Genomic DNA, 19221 nt, shown 5'->3' with positions numbered 1-19221 from the left:
ATTGAATCAATTTCTTTATTTTATATGCATCGTATAATGTGCAATGAAAATTTGCAGAGGAAAAAACTTAATAGTTTTATAAGTATTTCTCCGCATCTCTTACAATAATCAGATTTATCAATAATTGTCATGGCTGAATGTTGGCACATCTTCTACTCTCATTCTACTCTCATTCTAATCAGCTCTTTTTATATATCTTATTAGTTTAAATGTGTGTATGTATGTATATGTGTACTTTACACCATGTTAATTAAATAATATTTTAGTAGACTATAATTCACATTATTTTAACGCAAATTGCATTACAGATCTATACATAAACATAGCGAGTTAGAGATACTAATCAAAATACTATCTGTTCTATTATAACTATTAATACTATATATTAAATTATCGAGTATGAATTACCAAGTACATACAAAATTGTAATATACAGAAAAAGAAGAATATAGAATGAAAACTGGCCGCTCGTAAAATGAAAATTAAATTTAATAAACTAAAGTAATTAAATTAAGTGAAGCGCATCGAAACATACTCTTATAATATTAAAAATTAATGAAACTATCTTGACATTATCCTGAAATATTGCATTTGAATCGACACATCAACTTGAATCGATCAACTACTATATTCGTTGTGTCTCTACATTCAACAATGATCTCTACAATGATCAATTTATTGCTATAATATCGTTTTAATATTGGCAAGTGATTTGACACGAAAATAGTACTTATGTTTAATTCGCGAAAATTTTTCTATCAAAAGAATTATGATAATAAATATAGGAAGAAATATTTAAAATACGAGAGAGGTTCTCGTAAACGAAGCACCAAGGAGTAGAAATCTATTAATTGATGGCAAACGCGTCATTTACAAAACGACGCGTTTTACGCGACAATGTCTAATAAATTAATTATGTACTTAATTGTCATCAGAAAATCGATGATACAATTGTTGGTAACGTTTTCATTGCGTCCTGTTATCTGACCAACATTGATACTCTTCATGCATATATCCTTGTCTTCTGTGTCTCGCATTCGTTCACGTATATCCTCCCGAGTCAGTAACACAATTACACGTATAATGTATTGTCATTAAGACGCGAATCGATACTTTCACGTCTCAAAGTCCAATTCTTGGTCCCTTTGTTGACGATGTTTGCTCTTTGCTCTCCTCGGCTTGGTCGCCCCACTTTTCTTCTTTCTCGGCTTCGGCATGATCTCGCAGCTGCAGCCGCTTCGCACCCTGATATAATCCAACGTATACCTGGATCCGCTCACGCTGTTGCCGGTAAACGCTGGAAAATGATGGAATTGCTTATGATGATGCCTTCTGTGCTCCTCCATTTCAATCTGCAATAGGAGAATTACATTAATTACACGATACCTCCTAATTCCACTCAATTATACACATTAAAATCTCTCTTAACGATCATTTATCGTTATATACATCGTTTTAAATAGATTGATCTTGTAATCGTAAAAATATTAAAATATCGCATCTTTTTATATAATAAAAAATCTATTATTCGTTTAATAATAAAATTATGATAGAGAACTTGCACGATTCGCGAATATATCATACCTTCCCTCCAGAATTCGCGACAAGAGCGTACGTATACGAGAACTGTTGCACGCATCTGGACTGGTTACTGAGCTTCCGGTCGATGAACCTGCATGGCTTATCGAGAACGTCTGGTCTGCAAGAATGCTCGAAGAACCTCTGAACGTTCTCGCCGTCCCGATAGAGCTCGACGTACATGTCTTGTCGAGTTCGACCGCCGATCGGTTCCACCATTTCTAGTATCACAGGACAACAGTGGACGGGGTGACCGTCCTCGCCTCCTTCCTGTTGCAGAATCATCTGCATCTCTCGATATGTCATCCGCTTTGTCGGTTCCACTGGTCTGCAATGGCAGAATGTTTCTCCTGTTTAATCGATTTTTATTTTGAATCAATTCTCTTGCAATCAAGCGTCTCTTTTCACTTTATTAATTTTCTTCGGAATTGCAGGCAAAAAGCATATGTTCTTTGTGGAATTTTTCTCGAGTCAAATTCTAATCGTTGCCGAAGAACACGTACGATTATCGTGTTAACAAGCGAGTTAATGGAAAATATATGTAAAAATAAAATAAAAAATAAAATTATGCTTCGTGTTACGCCATGCTGAGTCCTGTTGAATTTAAATCGGATTTAGCTCGCCAACGGAGGAAACGATATTCTTGCCATATTGACCGCGCCCGTATCTAAATTACGCGGTAGAATGTTGTAGCGATTCAAAAAAGTTTCGCAAGACATGATATTTTATTCGTTTCGTATATATTATTAGCACATTTTACATTTTACGTACAGCAATGATAATAATTAAGATAAGCATACTGAAAACGATCAAATAAAAGTCAAACGAAGGGTTCATCGCATTTCTACGCGTTTCGCACACAATCAATCATTATTTGCAAGTAATATCGAATAAGAGAACCACGATTATAAAAAAAAATATTAAAAAAGGTAACACATCTTACTTGAAAATTGTAAAAATTGACAAAGATTAATTTTGATTTTTGCTCAAGAATCTGTCTATTAGAACGGACAAAGCAAATTTAATAATGACAATTATTTCCTCGTTTTATCGAAAAATCTTTATACTTACTTGTTAGGGAAATGTCCTCTGAAAGGCTGTTCCCTGGGCCTTCGAGAGGAGGAGGCTAAAGTCAGATTGTTGGCGGCAGTAAGCCGCGGGCACAGAACTGCGGTCAGCCAAACCACCTGCAACGAGAATCATGAGAACGCATAAATTATTCGCTCACATGTTTGACATTTGATGAATCTCTGTGATTTCACAAATTAAAATATAAATGCAGCAATAATTAATAATGTAAAGAATAATAATAATGCAAGAAAACTTTCATCATCTATCTATGATTGATTGTAGAAAAATTTTTCCATCAAATCTGACGACAAAACCGAGTAAATATATTTCCATTACAATAGCTATATCTTAATCCCGCAAAAGATTATTTGACGCGACGCGAACGAGTCTGTCACGCCTGTCGCTCACCGGCAGAGACGCATGATTTCACAATAAGTATCTTACCAGTATTGTCAGTTGAAAAAATTGCCTTGATAATAATGTCGGCGAAGATTCGCGCGTGAGAAAATACCGGACGGGGCTGGTGCGCGAGAACGAAACACGGCGCGCAAATGAAACACGGCGTTAGTCACGCATCTCGCCCGAATCCGCGGCACACGTGAACGGCACGGCTTACGTGGAGGTGAAAACATTAATTCGGCTTATAATTTTTATGCAAAACAGGCCTCACGGCGCCGCCGCCGCCGCCGTCGTCACCGTCGTCGTCGTCGTCGCCGCTCGCTGCTCGTTAATACTTAAGCGTGCCTCTTTCTCGCACGATGCAGCACACTTTCGATTTAATTGCGCCGTATAACTCGTCATCGCAGGAAACACGCGGAACCGGCTTGCTTCATTCACCGGGCTAAATTTCTTTTTTTTTCTTTATTTTAAAATGAGAAGATTCTCTCAAGATTCGCGTAAAGTGTAATATTTACAGCTGTAAAAAAGATGGAAAGGAGGAGCGGTATCGATAAATAACTACAGAGGTGCAAATATTTCACAAATGGATTCTTTCCACAGTTAATTTTGAACGAAAAATATCGTATCGACACAGAGATTTCCGCTCATAATTTATAGAAATATGTATAAAATGCGTTATCAAGTATCCCCCCGATAATTTCTCCAGTTGTTTCTCACGTTAGGAATACTATCAAACGATAGAACGAAAACTTGTTGGTTGCGAGGTTTATATAAACGAGACAACATGATATAAAGCCGACATCGCCGACGTTTAATTAAGCCATCGTTTCTCCGGGTGAACAGTTAACTAAGCAGCGGCGCCTCCCATACGAAGAACTCGTATTGGACAGAACTGCGCATTCGGATTAAACGGATGTTTAATCATACATCGAGACCACACATCGCGTATCCCGCGATTCTTATCGAATTCTTGCATCATACGGGGAAAGAATTCTCTCTCTTGCAGTGCGATTTTAATCGTATAAAGATGTACCGGGTATGCGGTGGCGGACATTACAACACGACTTAACGATACTTCGCGTTAATTGCTCGCTAATCAAGATAATGATCATTATTGCGATGCGACCAAATTGTCCGATCATGTACACGAGTGTCTATGAACACATCCGGTATCAAAATTGGATAAGTATCTAAACGTTAATAAATTATATCATCTATATACACTTAACACCATATATTTAATTAAAGCTATTTGCAAAAATTGATATTTTATTTGCTCTGTCTTAATCTCTCTTGGGTCTTATTAGATATATACAGCTGCTTATAGTGACAATAATTTCACTCGTCGAAACATTTTAAGAAAATTATTTATATTTAACTTAAAAAAATATATTATAATAGTAATAATATTTTGATTATTCGTGCAATTATCGTGAAAATTATTTGTGCAATTGGTTGGAATAATTTTTTTTCGTTTTTAATTGCGATGTTCAATTTAAAAATGTATTTATATAATACTGAAAATTTTCACATAGATAACTATATCAATGCGCAATAAAGATTACTTCTCGTACGCGAAATCACGGTCGCAAGATTTCACGGCGAAATCACGGTCGCAAGATTTCACGGCGATGCTCCTAAAGATATAAAGTTAAGCCGTTACTTCGATGTCATGCCCGGGCCAAGAAGCGTCAATTAGCGCCACGGATTCTTCTCTCCCTTTTCTCACATTCCTTACGATAATGAAACGAATGTTTTTTGCGAAAGTTGAAATTAGCCGATCGTTTCTCAAGCCGAAAAAATACGATGAGATAATCCCGGATATATTTCGGCTGACCAAACGCACTCTCGTAATCCTGTTTCAATCGTCAAGCGATCATTGTTCGCCTTCGCAATTTTATTTAATGATAGTACGATAACTATCTCCGTTCCAATAATTTTCAATCGGCGAATAAAGGTTTATTGTCATGCAAAAGTTGTTTGAGTTACGCATAAATTACAAATTCGTTTCGCCTTTACGAGAGTACGCTGTATATATTTTTATACAGAAGGAATTCGTACATTGATTACCGGAAAAATATAAACCGGTCTATTACACGCCTTCACATCAGTAAAGTTAAGTTGGAGATGACGTTTTTATTGCTTCTTTACGTTCCAGGCACTTTTCCTTTTCCCTATAAATAATTTATGTACATTCTGATTTACATTTCGAATCTCAACCGTACCTTTTATCTGAAAACGTTTACCGATCACTCTGTATCAATCAGTAACAATTACCAATGATATCCTGTCTCCCCGCCATTTGTCTGATTGTCAGAATATCTAATAAGACCCAAGAGGGATTAAGACAGAGACAGAGATACTTTCACGTTCGTATCGTTAGCATAATTAATCACAATCGCGTTGACCCGATAATACACGATCGCTCCAATCACACTTAATTCCAAAAGTTACTTAAGTTATTCAGGATGACGATAAGACATTCGCCTCTCTTATCGCGGTTGTCTTCACCGTCATAGTGTATCAAGAGAGGTGGAGGATATCTCTCCCACGTGGAAGCGGCGGAAATAATTTGTGGCGCAATTACGGTCCCATAACGCATCGACGATGACGGCGAAGCTGGCGGTCGGTCCGATGGCGGGGCCCAACTAGCTCCCCAGCTCTTCGTATCTCATGCCTCCCGGAATGCATTCTGGGTCTGAGAGACTTGCGATATACGTATAGTTACGATATACTCTGGGTATACCGATAACGTGTTCGGGGAATCGTGGAGACCGGTATCCGGATGAGGACGCTGCTTATCGACCAGCCGTGTTTATGTCGCCACGTGGGTGCCCGCCTGAGTCCCGTTCTTTCTCTGTCTCTCTCTCTCTCTCCTCTTGTAGGCTGCGTAGGTCCGAAAAATCGATCGATCTCATGTGTATATGCATGTATAGACACGAAGTCATCGGAGACTATCTCTCAGTAATTACCTTAATCATCTCTCGAGATGCGTAGTTAAAGTAGAACTATCAGAAAAGGACTATCGAAAGTAGAATTATCAAAAAAGGACTCTCGGAAAATGTATGTAAGAAGAATTATCGCACTGAGAAAAAAATCTGGTTGCATTAATTAGAATTCTGGTAGATTCAACCAGTATGTCTGTTGGAAAATGGACGAACTAGAATTCTTGTAGGAATTACCAGATGAATCTAATTAATTTCTTCCTGTTAAATTTACCAAATTTTCTGGTTAATAATAACTAAACTCGCCAGCACCAAGTCGTCTAAAATTTTTTCCATCCAATCTCAAAAGTCTGTTTAATATTCTGAATTCCCACAAGATTATTGGATAAATTCAATCCAGATTATTGAATAAATTATTTTAAATTTAATTTATTAGAAATTAAATTGATAAACAGTGCTGCAAGAAGAGGATGCAGCTCAAACACATACAATCAGAGAGTTAGCGTCCTCTTTCTGGCACTACTGCTCATAAAAGAAAAAAAATATACTTTGGATTTAATGTTAATACTAGATCTTTATATACATTTCATGGCAAATATTGAATACGAGTTAAGTTAAGAGTGGCAAGCAAAGAAATTAATGTAACAAGAAATTTTATAGATCCAACCAGAAAATACAAACCAAATCCTTATAGTAAAATTTATTAAATGTTCTAGTTATAAAAAATCGAGTCTTATCACGATAACTAGAAATTCTTGTTTGATTTAACCAAAATGCCTTCAATCATATATGTCTTGTTGATACAATCAAACGATTTTTCTCAGTGTAGAATTATCAAAAAAGGACTATCGGAAAATGTATGTAAGAAATAGAATTATCGGAAAGGAAAAATATGTGAAACTTCGATCAAGGTAACTATGAAGAGATGAGATACAGGAAGTATTTTGTATAATTGTTTAGTGACATTAAAAACAGTGACTTTCTCCGATAATTCATCGATCCAAGCAGGATTATTAATTCTTGCAACGAGAAACGCGAGTAAACGCTTAATTAAAACCTCGGCGTTTCCCAATAGCGTATATAATCGGCGCGCGTTATTTATCGCTACCGGTGGTGAGATTTACAGGATACACCGTGCTGATCTAGGCAAAGGTGTTATTATATTTAAAGGCATACGCGGGGGTACCAGAAATACCAGAGAGATTACCGATCGTAAAATACACACACGCGTAATAAAAGAATGATAGCGCGCGAAATGGCGAACGCAAATTCGTGGGGAAAAAATCGCGACTGCGAGAAACCGCGGTAAAAATCCGCGATCCTTCTACGGCGACCGGAGGCGGCAGTTAACGCGCGTACAAACGTAATCCAGCGGGCATTCTCTTTCCAGCCATTGGCCGCGACTTTTTCACCTTCGGTTACCGCGGGTGCCGCGATTGGAGAAACGCGTGCCGATAATTTATGAGCCTGCTCGAGTGTGGCCGGTGCGGTTTCCCGTTCGCAGAAACTATAGCGTTTATGTAGTGTGACGCCTGTCGTCGCCTGCATCCGAGATGTCCGCTACGTCGTAAAGAATGAAATATCGTCTCGTGTCTCTATCATTAATAAGCCATTGATTTGAATATCAATTCCGAGTGACGAAAGAATCTCTCTTTCGAAACGCGCGCGGGAAAACGCCACGTCCCACTTCGATCGTGGCTCGATTATGCGAAATATCGGGATACGACGTAAGTGGAGGATTGCCTTTATTACAGTGAAAAAATATCGACGATTAATTGTACATTGAAAAACCCATCACGCGTTTATAGAGTGTAGGCTCTTGAGAGTTACATGAACTTTGAATGGGAACGCAGAGAAAAATATTATTCTACTGCCAAGAAAAACGATTACTCAGTTTATTTTTCTTTTTTTAAGTAATAATTTTCTTCAAAAAAGAATATATTCTTGATAATAGTCTTAAAATATATTCATCACAAGTGTTAGAAAATCTCATTGCATGTACACTAAATGAAAAATTTATTTTCTCTTCAAGAATATTGTAAAGTTGTATCAAAGAAAAATCAAACTTACTTTATGTGGTAAGCAAACCAAATTTTTGTTTTAATTTAATATTCTTGACTAAAATACTGCAGTTACTAAGATTCAGAATATATTTAATTAAATTTAATGCTTGTGATGAACTTATGATATATACAAATAATTTATGATATTAAAATAAATAATATTTACTTGAATACAGTATATATTTTCCTCTGTGAAATCATTCACTGTGAAAAACATTCAAGACGAGTCTATATACATAATTGATTCGTCACGTAAGAATGCAATATTCCGCGACTTTTATCGCTCCATTCATTTAAATTAGTGTGCGTTCGAAGAAGAGCAGACACTTTAGCACACAACGCACTTTCGGCTTTTATGCGCTTGTAACGACCCACGGATAGCATTCCAGCGAAATTTTACGATATGTTCGACTATAACACAGATTAGACGTCGTAGATAGTGTACTTCATACTTCGAACGAAAGTTGAAGTATGAGCACACATACAAATTCGATAAGCACTTCAACATTTATTACGATGTTCTTATCTCCTTTCTTTAAAAAAAAAAAGCGAAAATCTTCAAGTACGTATCTCGGAAAAAATTTAAGTACCTTCGTTAATTTATGATTATAATCGCGACGAGTAATCTGTCAGTCGAGAGGCGATAGATCATCGCTAATGATTCTTTAAAGGATCTCCACGCGTTGACGACCATCCGATAATTATCGGTGCTTCCGGATCATTTAAGTGATTGTACAGCGACAACGACAAATGAAGCTCGAGCCGCTAAAATAGCAGAGCGTTGAAACGGCCAGTTGGCCTTTGCTGGCAATCATTAAAGGTAGTTTACACGATAAACTCGCGACAGGACTCGAAGCAACGGCCCGTGTTTACCCAACCGTCAATGCAACGCTCGTATCATTAGCATAGTCTTTGTGCATTTATAAAGACCGGAGGTACTCCCGGCTTATTGCAAAGTGCCAAAGGTGGTTTCAACACCACAGCGTTTCGCCATTTATTAAACATTTCGTGAGAGTCACTCGATCCCCGTCCCAATGCCCATCATTTGTACCGATTTCGTCGGGCGAGTCTTCATGTTTTAACACGATAGTTACATCACTTAATATCTGAATACACGAATATTACATTTTGATTCTTTTTACATTCTTTTCCGGTAACTGATCGAGAGCCACTTTGTCATCCGCGAGATCACGATTTAAATCCCTCGCGTCTAATTTCGTTCGTTCGACGAACCGATAGGGACGACGAGTCCACAATATATATTGCGCATAGACGCGTGACAACGCGACGCATGGCGCGAGTTAAGCGAGCGCAATGTGATTTTTTTTTTCACCGTGGAAAGGTAAACATCGTGGAGCGCATGACAAACGGCAACTATCGAGTGCCTGTTAGAGATAGGTAAGGAGCAATGAAAGGTCCTTCAGCGTGCCGCCCGGCACAATAAACGGCCAACGGCGAAGTGGCTCGCAAGGGAGGGCACAACCCGCGGGCTGTTTAGACAGCGAATGCTTCGCCGTGTGTTATGATTGACGTGTATAAATATTTGGTTAGTCGCCTCGCCGTCTCGTGCGTGTGTGATGCGCACGCAGCGCGTAAATCGTGCGTACAGTTACGCGCGCGCGCGCGCGCGTTTCCGTGAGACATCGCAGGACTCTCGTCTTCTCTACTCTCGTTGACTACGGCAAATTAAATGACGACCCGCTCGTTACGCGCCACGTGACATTTCACAGATGGCCGCGAGTGCTGACCGACAGATCGGAGCGGAATCGACCCGAAGGGGGAGGCGTGATAAATTTTTTTTTTTTACGCATACTCCATGCGCGAGTCTGGCACAAAGTTGCGATTCAAGTAGGAAGCTGAAGAACGCGACGACGATTTCCGTAAAATAAATGTCCAGTAAATTCCGACGACACTTGTCTCCGGCGAGATATTCGCGACATTGCGATTGTTCGATACGTCAAGACGAGTGAGACGTTAATTGGGAAAAACGAGGAAGCGCGATTTATGTTTCTTGTAATTCGGTTCAAAGCCGAATGAGAAAGAACGTCGATTTCTACTTCGATACTTTTCTCTTCTCTACCAGTCGGGTATCATCGAGTTAGAACGTATGAAAAAAAAAAAAGAAACTATTGGAGGGGACGATGTCCCGGCGGCAAATACACCCACGACGACTCACTAAATCATTTGCGTAAAAAATACGAAGCTCCGAACCACCTGCGCGGTTCTGTAGAGATCCACCCTCTTTTATATTATATTGTGCCTAACTACGATTCATAATATATTATTTCCAAATTGTTTTAAATTACAGGCTACGCGACTACGATCCATGCGATAATAGAAGAAGGCGTTTATCCGACAAATATCTTATTGCGAGGCACTCACAGATGCCTGAAGCATCATACCAAATTGGTGAATAGCTTGGGTAAGTAATATACTCAAATGTTGTATTTTTTTTTATTATTGTACTATTTCACTAGAATCAAAAAATTTGGCAAAAAAGAGTAAATATATATATTTTTTTTATTTTTTAATTAAATATATTATTATAAATATATTATTATATAAATATATTATTATGAATAATCAAGGAAGATAAAATTGTTTCAATAGATTTTATAATTTATAACGAAACGATTGGGAGAATCATCGTTCGAATTATATAAAATTTATAACTCATTACATACCATTTGTCTCTAATAAATTTGAAAGTTTACGAGTGCGTCTGATGCATTCCACGAATCAATGATGCATTACCATTTGTATAAAAGCCAAGACGGCGAAGTCACGCCTCGTTTCTGGTTGGTCTGCTGCCAAACGTCAGTTTTAGCTCTTCCCACATATTATCCGTGACAAGGCGTGAATTCGCTTTATTGTCGCTGATCACTAACGATACACGTAGGTGAGTGATTCAACAGAAGTAGTGATCGATGGCTTTGAAATCGATATATGAAATCGATATTGTGATCGGCATTTGATTTCCGATAAGATCCAACCGGTAGCACACATTGTTTTTATAAAATCGTATCTCAATCATTCAAGATGACTTTGCTATCGGATGGACTTCCGTTTCGAAAACTAACGATGCTAAGTAATATAGTAATTACATTATTTCGATTAAAATCTCGCGTATAATTAAAAATCGAAAGTACATAGATCTTTTAACATCTTTAATCGTTCTGAAAATAAATTATATGAGATATAGTGCACTTTTGCATAAATTTAAACGCCCTTAGCTTCGCTGTGCTTTGCATAGACGACGCGCCGACGGCGACGTAATATTCACGGCATAATCCGAGGCAATCAGGAATACGTCATAGCTCTTCAAGAAATCCGAAGAAGCGCTCCAAAAATATCGACGATATCTTCATCGCGCACCAGCCGACATCCGGTGTTCGCGCAAATCGTCGTCTCGTCATTTTCCGCGCAACGACACACATCCGTTTAAGAGGATGCGTTAAGAGGATTATTTATCGAAGCGACGTCGATGCTGGGACCGATTAGCATAGTAATTCCACGCCGTGAGGCCCCGACCCCGTTGCCGCGCACGATTTGCACGCATGTGCGTGCGCGTCGCTAATCCACGATTATTAAATTATCGGTGCAACGCGCGCGCAACGGACTGCACCGATGATTATCATTTATCAATATCACGGGCGCGTAGTAACTTGCCGCCGATCGACCGTCTGTCGTCGATGCATAATGTTATGTGCATAAGATGACGCTGGTATGTGCGCGACGATCAGGATATTGCCTTTTCTTCGCGAAACTGCCATCTAATCCGCAGGTACTAATTGCGATCTCGATCCTCGCGATGAATAAACTTCCCATGTGCAGTTTTTATCGCGCTAAACTTAACAGATTCTTGAACGAAATATTGTTTCCAAATTAATCGAATTGATTTTGTGCAAGTTAAATGTAATCGTTTTTGTCAAAAATGAGAAATTTTTTACTAAAAAAAAAATCTGTACGGATAGATCTAATCTCGATAACGTTGGAAAGTTATTTTGAATATTTATTATTAGAGGTTCTGTCATCTCGAGTCTAACAAGCGAGAGACGAGAATGATGCCGAAAGTCAGCTGTGGGAAAATGTGACGAGGCGCGGACGAAAGGAAGATGAAAGGAACGAAAGCGCACGATCCGCGCCATAATTCTACAAGTTTATCGATGCGCCTCCGTGACAGGCGGTGGCCGAGGAGAGAGAGAAAAACACACATCGTCCGTAGTTGGCGGGATTGTGTGCGCGAGCACCCTGCTATCTTGATAATATGCTAATAACACACGCGGCGGGCGGTACTTTACGATCGTTGCATCGATGCTGGATATCGTAATTATTGTTTCGCTACGTTTGTTCCTTCACCGCGGCACAATACGACGCCACGGACATCGATTGTTGCGTCAATCGTACTGGGAGTGCACAATTATTATAGTTAGCTTATGTACTCCACCATTCGACGAGCGCATGATTGAGGATTTTATTAACAGGTACCTCGCTACTGTCAACGCTTTCAGCACCGAGCAAGTTTCAGTTGACTTTGAAAATTAATTGAATTAAATGATTATATGATTAATTATAAAAGCAGTCATTAGTTGTACTTTCTCTAATTTTTTTTTCGAATTCATTTTCAAATTTTTCAATCATAATTTAATTATTATTTTTCATATATAAATCTCTACATGAAGAAGAGGATTTCAAGAGACGTATCAATTTCAGATTGCATTTGTTCAACGTTGGTTTTACAATTTAGCACTTACCGCGACGAGGAGGGTGCTGAGAGCTTCAATTCGCATAGTAGCTGGCCAGGCCAGCAAGGAGGCCGTAGGTTGCGAGCTGGTGGATCGATCTGCTCGTATCGATCCTTGAATTACCGATCCCTCGGCTATCGGCTTCTTACTCGGCGGCCGTAAATGTATCGGGCCGACGACGATGACTCTCTCCCGGCTCCACGTCGATTTCTCGTGATGATCCGCCGCGCCGATCCGGCGATGACATGGCTACCGCGCCGCCAATCTGTCGACATATAAACGTACGTACATATATTAATGGCCTCTTACAATGGGCGCGTTAATCGCAACGAGATAATCATCGACAAATCATCGCCTTGTCCGAACCATCGATTACTTTATCGATTACTTTTATTTGACCATCGCGTTGCACGTTATCGCTCGCGTGTATTTATTACAGAGACTCGGCTCCTGAATTATTCACACAGATTTCGTAATATATTATCGATATTTAAAGATCGAGGAGTACGATTACACTTTCCTCCAATAGATAAGATTATTATTCGGCGAAATTAAGTAAAGTTCATTATATTGTCACTTTTTAATTAAATAATGATAATATGAAGTATATAATATTTTAATTTGCGATACACCTTATTTTATCATGATTTATCATGCCTCTTTCATATGCAAACATTATTTAAAATAAACTTGTATATTAAAACTACTCCTTTTTCAAACTTTTGACCAACAGTTTATTTTAACGCTCAAAATCTTATATATCACGATCAAAACTCTAAAATAATTCTTTAGTAAATCGTTCACGAAAATCGCTAATTGTACAAACGACATATAATTATATTTCAAATTCGTGAATTGTTAGAGGAGATTGTGGACCTAATATTCGAGATTTGCCGATAAAGTCTAGGAGGTGCAAGCGTCGTCTACATTTCGTCACTCAATCGCAATGATGCTGCGAATCGATATCTTATCTCATACCTCGCTGTTTCCGTCAAATTTGTCGCGCAATAAGGTGTTACTGACCTATTAAAGAGGAATGTTGTTCATAAAAACGAATGTTACTTGCGCACAAAATCTTTCCCTTTCCTTTCTTTCACGTTATTGTTTCTTTCACCATATTTATCACTTGTCGTTTATTCACTTGTGCACATCCATCATTCAGCTCCGCATTATTGGCTAACGTACGATAGAATAGCAATGTGAACAATAATTCCTGCTCATTGTTTGAGTCCTGATAATTTGCGTATGTAAATTCTCATTGATAGGAGACGAGAAAGACGCCATACATAACAGTATGGCGATACAGACGCTTTCCTGGCATCATTCGTTATGTGAATTAATGACTCTCGAGAAATCATCGATTGGTTCCCGTCTGGAAGCCGCGACGCCTCTCACACGGTGGAAACACGCCTTCTTACCGTGTTGTAATGGACGGGACTTCACGCGTGCATGCATTTAACCAGCAAACGAACGAAATGCCGAGCTGTTTCGATAGCAAACAAGAGATGCGAAGGAAGGCGCGCGCAACTATATTTTGGGTCCCATCGACATCCCTCGAAAGATCAGGCAAGATGACACGGCTAAGACGATCTGTTTACACTCGCGTGTTTTTACGATTGTTTGAATTAATTTCAAACAAAATGCCGAGATCGAGTTACTATTTGAGGTACGGAAAAAAATGGATTTGGGAAGAGACGATGGTCTCTTAATCCTTGTTTATAGTTATAATGCATCCAGAACAAAGTGTCACATTAATTTTATTTTTTTTTAAATCTGAAATAAAGTTAATTGTCTACTGCTTGAATTAGAGATTATATAAAAATTTTTTTAAGGATTATAATAAAAACTATAATGAAACAAGCAATCACTCGAATTAAATACAGCCAGAAATTAATTGGATGGCACACATTTCTAATATTTCAATATTTATATTAAACGTTCCAGATTGCTTATACAATCAGAAATTATTATTAATTATAAAACACATTATTTTTATAACAATCTGCCTAAATCAAGAAATTTATGTATATCACGAATAGCAATCAAATGTGTTCACGTTCAAATTATTGTACCTATCGTCATGAATGATTAGCGTCTTACTTCCGTTGATAATCGAAATACTATAGTCGTCCATTCAATTCGATCGCCTCCAGCGGACGAATACATCGATGAAAGCAGCCGACGCGTAATCGTGAGCGGACTAGGATTATAATTTCGAATTATCGCGCCGACACAGCGCAGCCGAGATGTGTAATACACACCATATGATATATCATTGCCAGTGAGTCATGGCACGTAGAATTTGTTCGATAAGACACACACCGGTTGGCGAAACGTATCGCCATTTCTTATCACACGGTGTTTCCTCGACATAATCGATAAGAACGGGGTAAGGGTCTAACATGAGTGACACTCTCCTTTCGTCACCGAATGCATTATCGCGGATATTATATCGGTATGATACGTGGAATTCGGTCAGTCTGCATTCCTTCACGATTCGCGCATCATTCGTATGTGTACCTGCATATCGCATACTGACAATGAGTGACGAAACGTGAAACACAAGTGACATGATCGATTCTATGGCTATCGACGATAATCGGAGAACTTTAGCGCGTCGTCATCGTGCATCACCGATTAATATATTCGAGAAAGCCAGATTTACAGTCAATCGTTGTCAAGCTATCGACGAATACAAATATTAACCATCTTTTCTTCTTTCTAAAGGTAAAGGTTTCAAGTAAATTGCAAACCTTTTCAAAGCTGTAGAAATAAATAAAAGAGTAGTATATTGATATTTTATAATTTATTAATACTTCATATTTTTAAAGTAAATCTTCTAAGAAATATAAAGTAGATAATAAACATATAATTGACAGTGTTATTTAGATGAAATTAAAATAGAAAATAGAAAAATAAAAAAAGGAAAAATAAGGAAGAAAAAGAAAAAATTGGACAAGGAATTATAAATTTATTAGCGAAATGTCATAACTGATGGCTGGCAGATAACTTGGCGTGAAATAAAAAACATAAATCTAAAACTGATGCAACTGATGCAGCTTTACACAACAACACATAAACGAACGTCGGTATTAAAAAGCCTCGTGATCTTTGAAAGCAAATGATTATAATAATCCGAATCTGCGATAAATCATCCTAATACCGTTGTAATACCGGTATTACGACAACAATGGTACAATAATCGCGACAGTCCGTTCCGATTGTTAAACGGGATTTCTCTACCGGAAAGCTATCGCGAATAATCGTGAAGATCAATGTCGCGTGGTGATAAACGATGATCGTCGCTAGTAGCAGCAGCAAGTGAATTTTTAATAGAAAGCGCAACCATATTGTGCTGTCCACCCACGTGAAACCCGCGCCGACTTTCTCTTCTTCCCTCCGTTTGCGCCCTTTCCTTTATTTCCTCGAGCATACAATGAACATGATCCGTCAAATAAACCCCATCGAGCCAGATTACATTGCGCGATTTCCATCGATCAATGTATTAACAATCTCGACGCCGCAAAGATAAGCGATCGATCGGCCTGCTCTTGAAGCACGAGCAGGGGACAGGGATCTCTGGTTTAATTACTGCATCATTTACGAGTAACGAACGAGACGCATAATTCTCGCACGGTGACTTGCGATCTTGGTAATTTGGTCTGCATGAGTATTCCGAATGATATGTTATTACTCGTTATCGCGAGACTATCACGGTACAGATCTTTATTAGCATTAATATCCCACTGAGCGGAACAAATCGCGATATTGTATTCCGACCAATAGTTAAACACGAGTGAACCTGTATAATGATGGCATTTTTTTTCGATCGATTATGACAAAGATAAGTGATACGAGTGCGATTGTAAAAGCTATTTCATCAGATGACGTTACAATTGTACTCGGGTAACTGATACATTGATAAGCGTGACGCATAATTCAGATTTTTACGGGAATTTCGCCCGAATAGGCAGGTATGACGTGTGATCGGAAGTTTGTATCGCAAAATCGCCGCATAGCACATCGATAACAAAATGCATAGAAGCTCATTGGCATTTCGCAGAGGCGGAGCCGTCGCCGGACTTTGCGTTGAGTCACTTATCCAGGCGGCGCCTGGCTACATCGTGATAAAAACATTGCGCCTGAGAATGCGTCGAGCCTGGTCAGCTGGCGCTTTCTATCTCGCCGTGAGCTGTCATTAGTTTATTGCCATTAACTTTTGCGGTAATTTACTTATACAAGCGTCAAACCCTTGGCGATAAGAATGTCGAACGCGAGCGGTCAGACGAGTCGAGAGAGGCTGGCATTCGGAAAAATTATCCGTATTCTTAATTATTCATGTAGTCGAGCTGTGTTTTGTAATCGTTCGATCAAACTAAGTCCATTGAATAATTAAATGACCTAATAAATCCTGGGGAATTAAATCCCTCTAGCGAGAATCTAACGAAAACCACCAATGTCATTTACTGTGACTCTCGGCAACTCGTCGCACGTCATAATATATTTTCTTTACGAGTCTCTTGACGTTGCCATTCTTTCCGCCTACGCGACGAATCCACCTTAACGAATCTACGATTTCTAATTTACGCTGGCAGTTGAGTTCCGAGAATAAAAAAGGACACCGCACTCGTTAAAGTCAAGCCAAGAGCACGCATTAATTTTGCGCAAACTTTTTTCCATCCATGGGAAAACGTCATGCGCGACTCTTAATCTTCCTGCGGCCGTCTCGTCCTTGACACTTAAGTAAGACAAGGCTATCTGTCCTTTTTATGCGATAATTTTTGCTCGTAATATATTACATAATTTTCATTGAAGAGTTTTTGTATTCTCATCACTTTATTAGCATAATAATAAACAGAGATTTATGCAATTAAAAGTGATTTTATTACACTGAGGAAAAAATTATCTTGAAATAAAAAAAATTTTAGTTAACTCAAGAAAGCTATTTATTCGGTGGGTAATAACCACGTATTCGATAATCACTTGTATTAAAAACATCTGTTTGCTTAAGTTAAGTATTTATTTACATATGTTTAAAAATATATATATGCTTAAAAAATATAATTTTTAATTAAATATTTTTATATTTTAATTTTACAAAATATTTATTAAAATGCATTTTTTATTCCCAAAAATTTTAAATTTTTTAATTTAAAAAAATAATATATTTAATTTAATAAATTATAGTATATATTTTACGAAAATAGTATTTAAAAAATATATAAATGAAAATAATATACTTAATATAACATGCATATTTAATTAAAATTAAATGCTTTTGTTTAAATGAAATAAACAATTCCTTCCATTTAAAGCAAAAATTTCAAGAAAACAAATTTATTTGATTTAAAAAAATTTTTCCCTCAGTGTAGATAGGTGATATAGACGTCGAATATAAAAAACTCGTCTAATTAAATAAGTTTTTTGACTCACATAGTTATATTGATTTGATGCATATAATGATTAATACTCTTTCGTAAATTTCCTTGTAACGTCTTCTTTAAAGATGACAAAAAGGAAGCAACATTATTAATGTTTTATAAATTACATCTCATAACAACTCGGTAGAGCCAGAAGAAACCATCCCGTTATCGACAACTTCTTTTACTGCATCTTTCGAGTCGACAACGCGCGTAATAGATACATGTCCCGTAGTTTTACTGTTCCACTTCTATCCTTCTCTTGCAACGTGTTGCCTGTTCAATTAGAAAAATTCATCGCGACAGCAAAAACCGCGTGGGCATAAGTTACATCCGTCCAGATACTAATAAGACACGAATCATCGACGCTCGTTCGCCGATGTGTCATGTCTGAATATGGTCTATACGAGCGGTGAACGCGATATTGTTTCATATATATCCCGATAACGAATCATTCAGATCGACATTAAGTTGATAGGCTAACATCTGTCCACTCGCGTTTGCTCTCGAGAAAATCTTTGAGAAAAATCCGGTGCACGAAGGGAGGGGAATTGCTCAAGTTTATCTAATATACATATGTACACGATAGCTATGAAACCGAGATCGGTTCGCGATATGACTCGTATTACCGTGCTGATGTGATAAAGTATCGCGATATTCCGCACGGATCGGTTTTATTATCGGTTCGCGATTTCCGCCGTTTAAGCACGGGAATATTAAAAATCTAAGCAAATTATAGGTAGATTTGCGTGCGCGAAATCTATTACCTGACGTAGAAAGATCGCGGAAGATATTTGTCAAACACGAGTTTCCAATATTATTATCCGTAAAGAAATGAATATGTGATAAAAATTTCCATTTTTACATGTGAAATTAATTTTTGTGCAAGATATAAAATTTGGAAAAAATATTTGTGTGTATCGCAAAAAAATAAAAGACAGAGTCGTTGATCAAGATTTCATCTCGATTCAGAGACGGCAGTCTAAACGAGAGAGCTCAA

General features: G+C 38.0%; 1 protein-coding gene across 2 annotated transcripts in view; it reads right to left on the bottom strand.

Annotated features, from left to right (window-relative positions):
* Positions 1 to 442: 442 nt before the first annotated feature.
* The window catches only part of LOC105257220, a 74085-nt gene continuing 55306 nt past the window's right edge, over positions 443 to 19221 (bottom strand). For both annotated transcript variants that reach the window (XM_011267685.3, XM_025413029.1), the window contains exons 2-5: positions 12811 to 13066; positions 2650 to 2765; positions 1585 to 1906; positions 443 to 1352 (exon numbers count right to left, since the gene is read on the bottom strand). In XM_011267685.3, coding sequence (XP_011265987.1) covers positions 1116 to 1352; positions 1585 to 1906; positions 2650 to 2765; positions 12811 to 12846 — 711 coding nt within the window. In that variant the 5' untranslated portion in view covers positions 12847 to 13066 and the 3' untranslated portion in view covers positions 443 to 1115. The remainder of the gene's footprint in view (positions 1353 to 1584; positions 1907 to 2649; positions 2766 to 12810; positions 13067 to 19221) is intronic.

Source organism: Camponotus floridanus, unplaced genomic scaffold (genome assembly GCF_003227725.1).
Source record: "Camponotus floridanus strain SB8 unplaced genomic scaffold, Cflo_v7.5 scaffold11, whole genome shotgun sequence".
NCBI classification, from domain to species: domain Eukaryota; kingdom Metazoa; phylum Arthropoda; class Insecta; order Hymenoptera; family Formicidae; genus Camponotus; species Camponotus floridanus.
The sequence above is the reverse complement of the archived record's forward strand: the minus strand, read 5'-3'. Positions and strand labels throughout refer to the sequence as shown.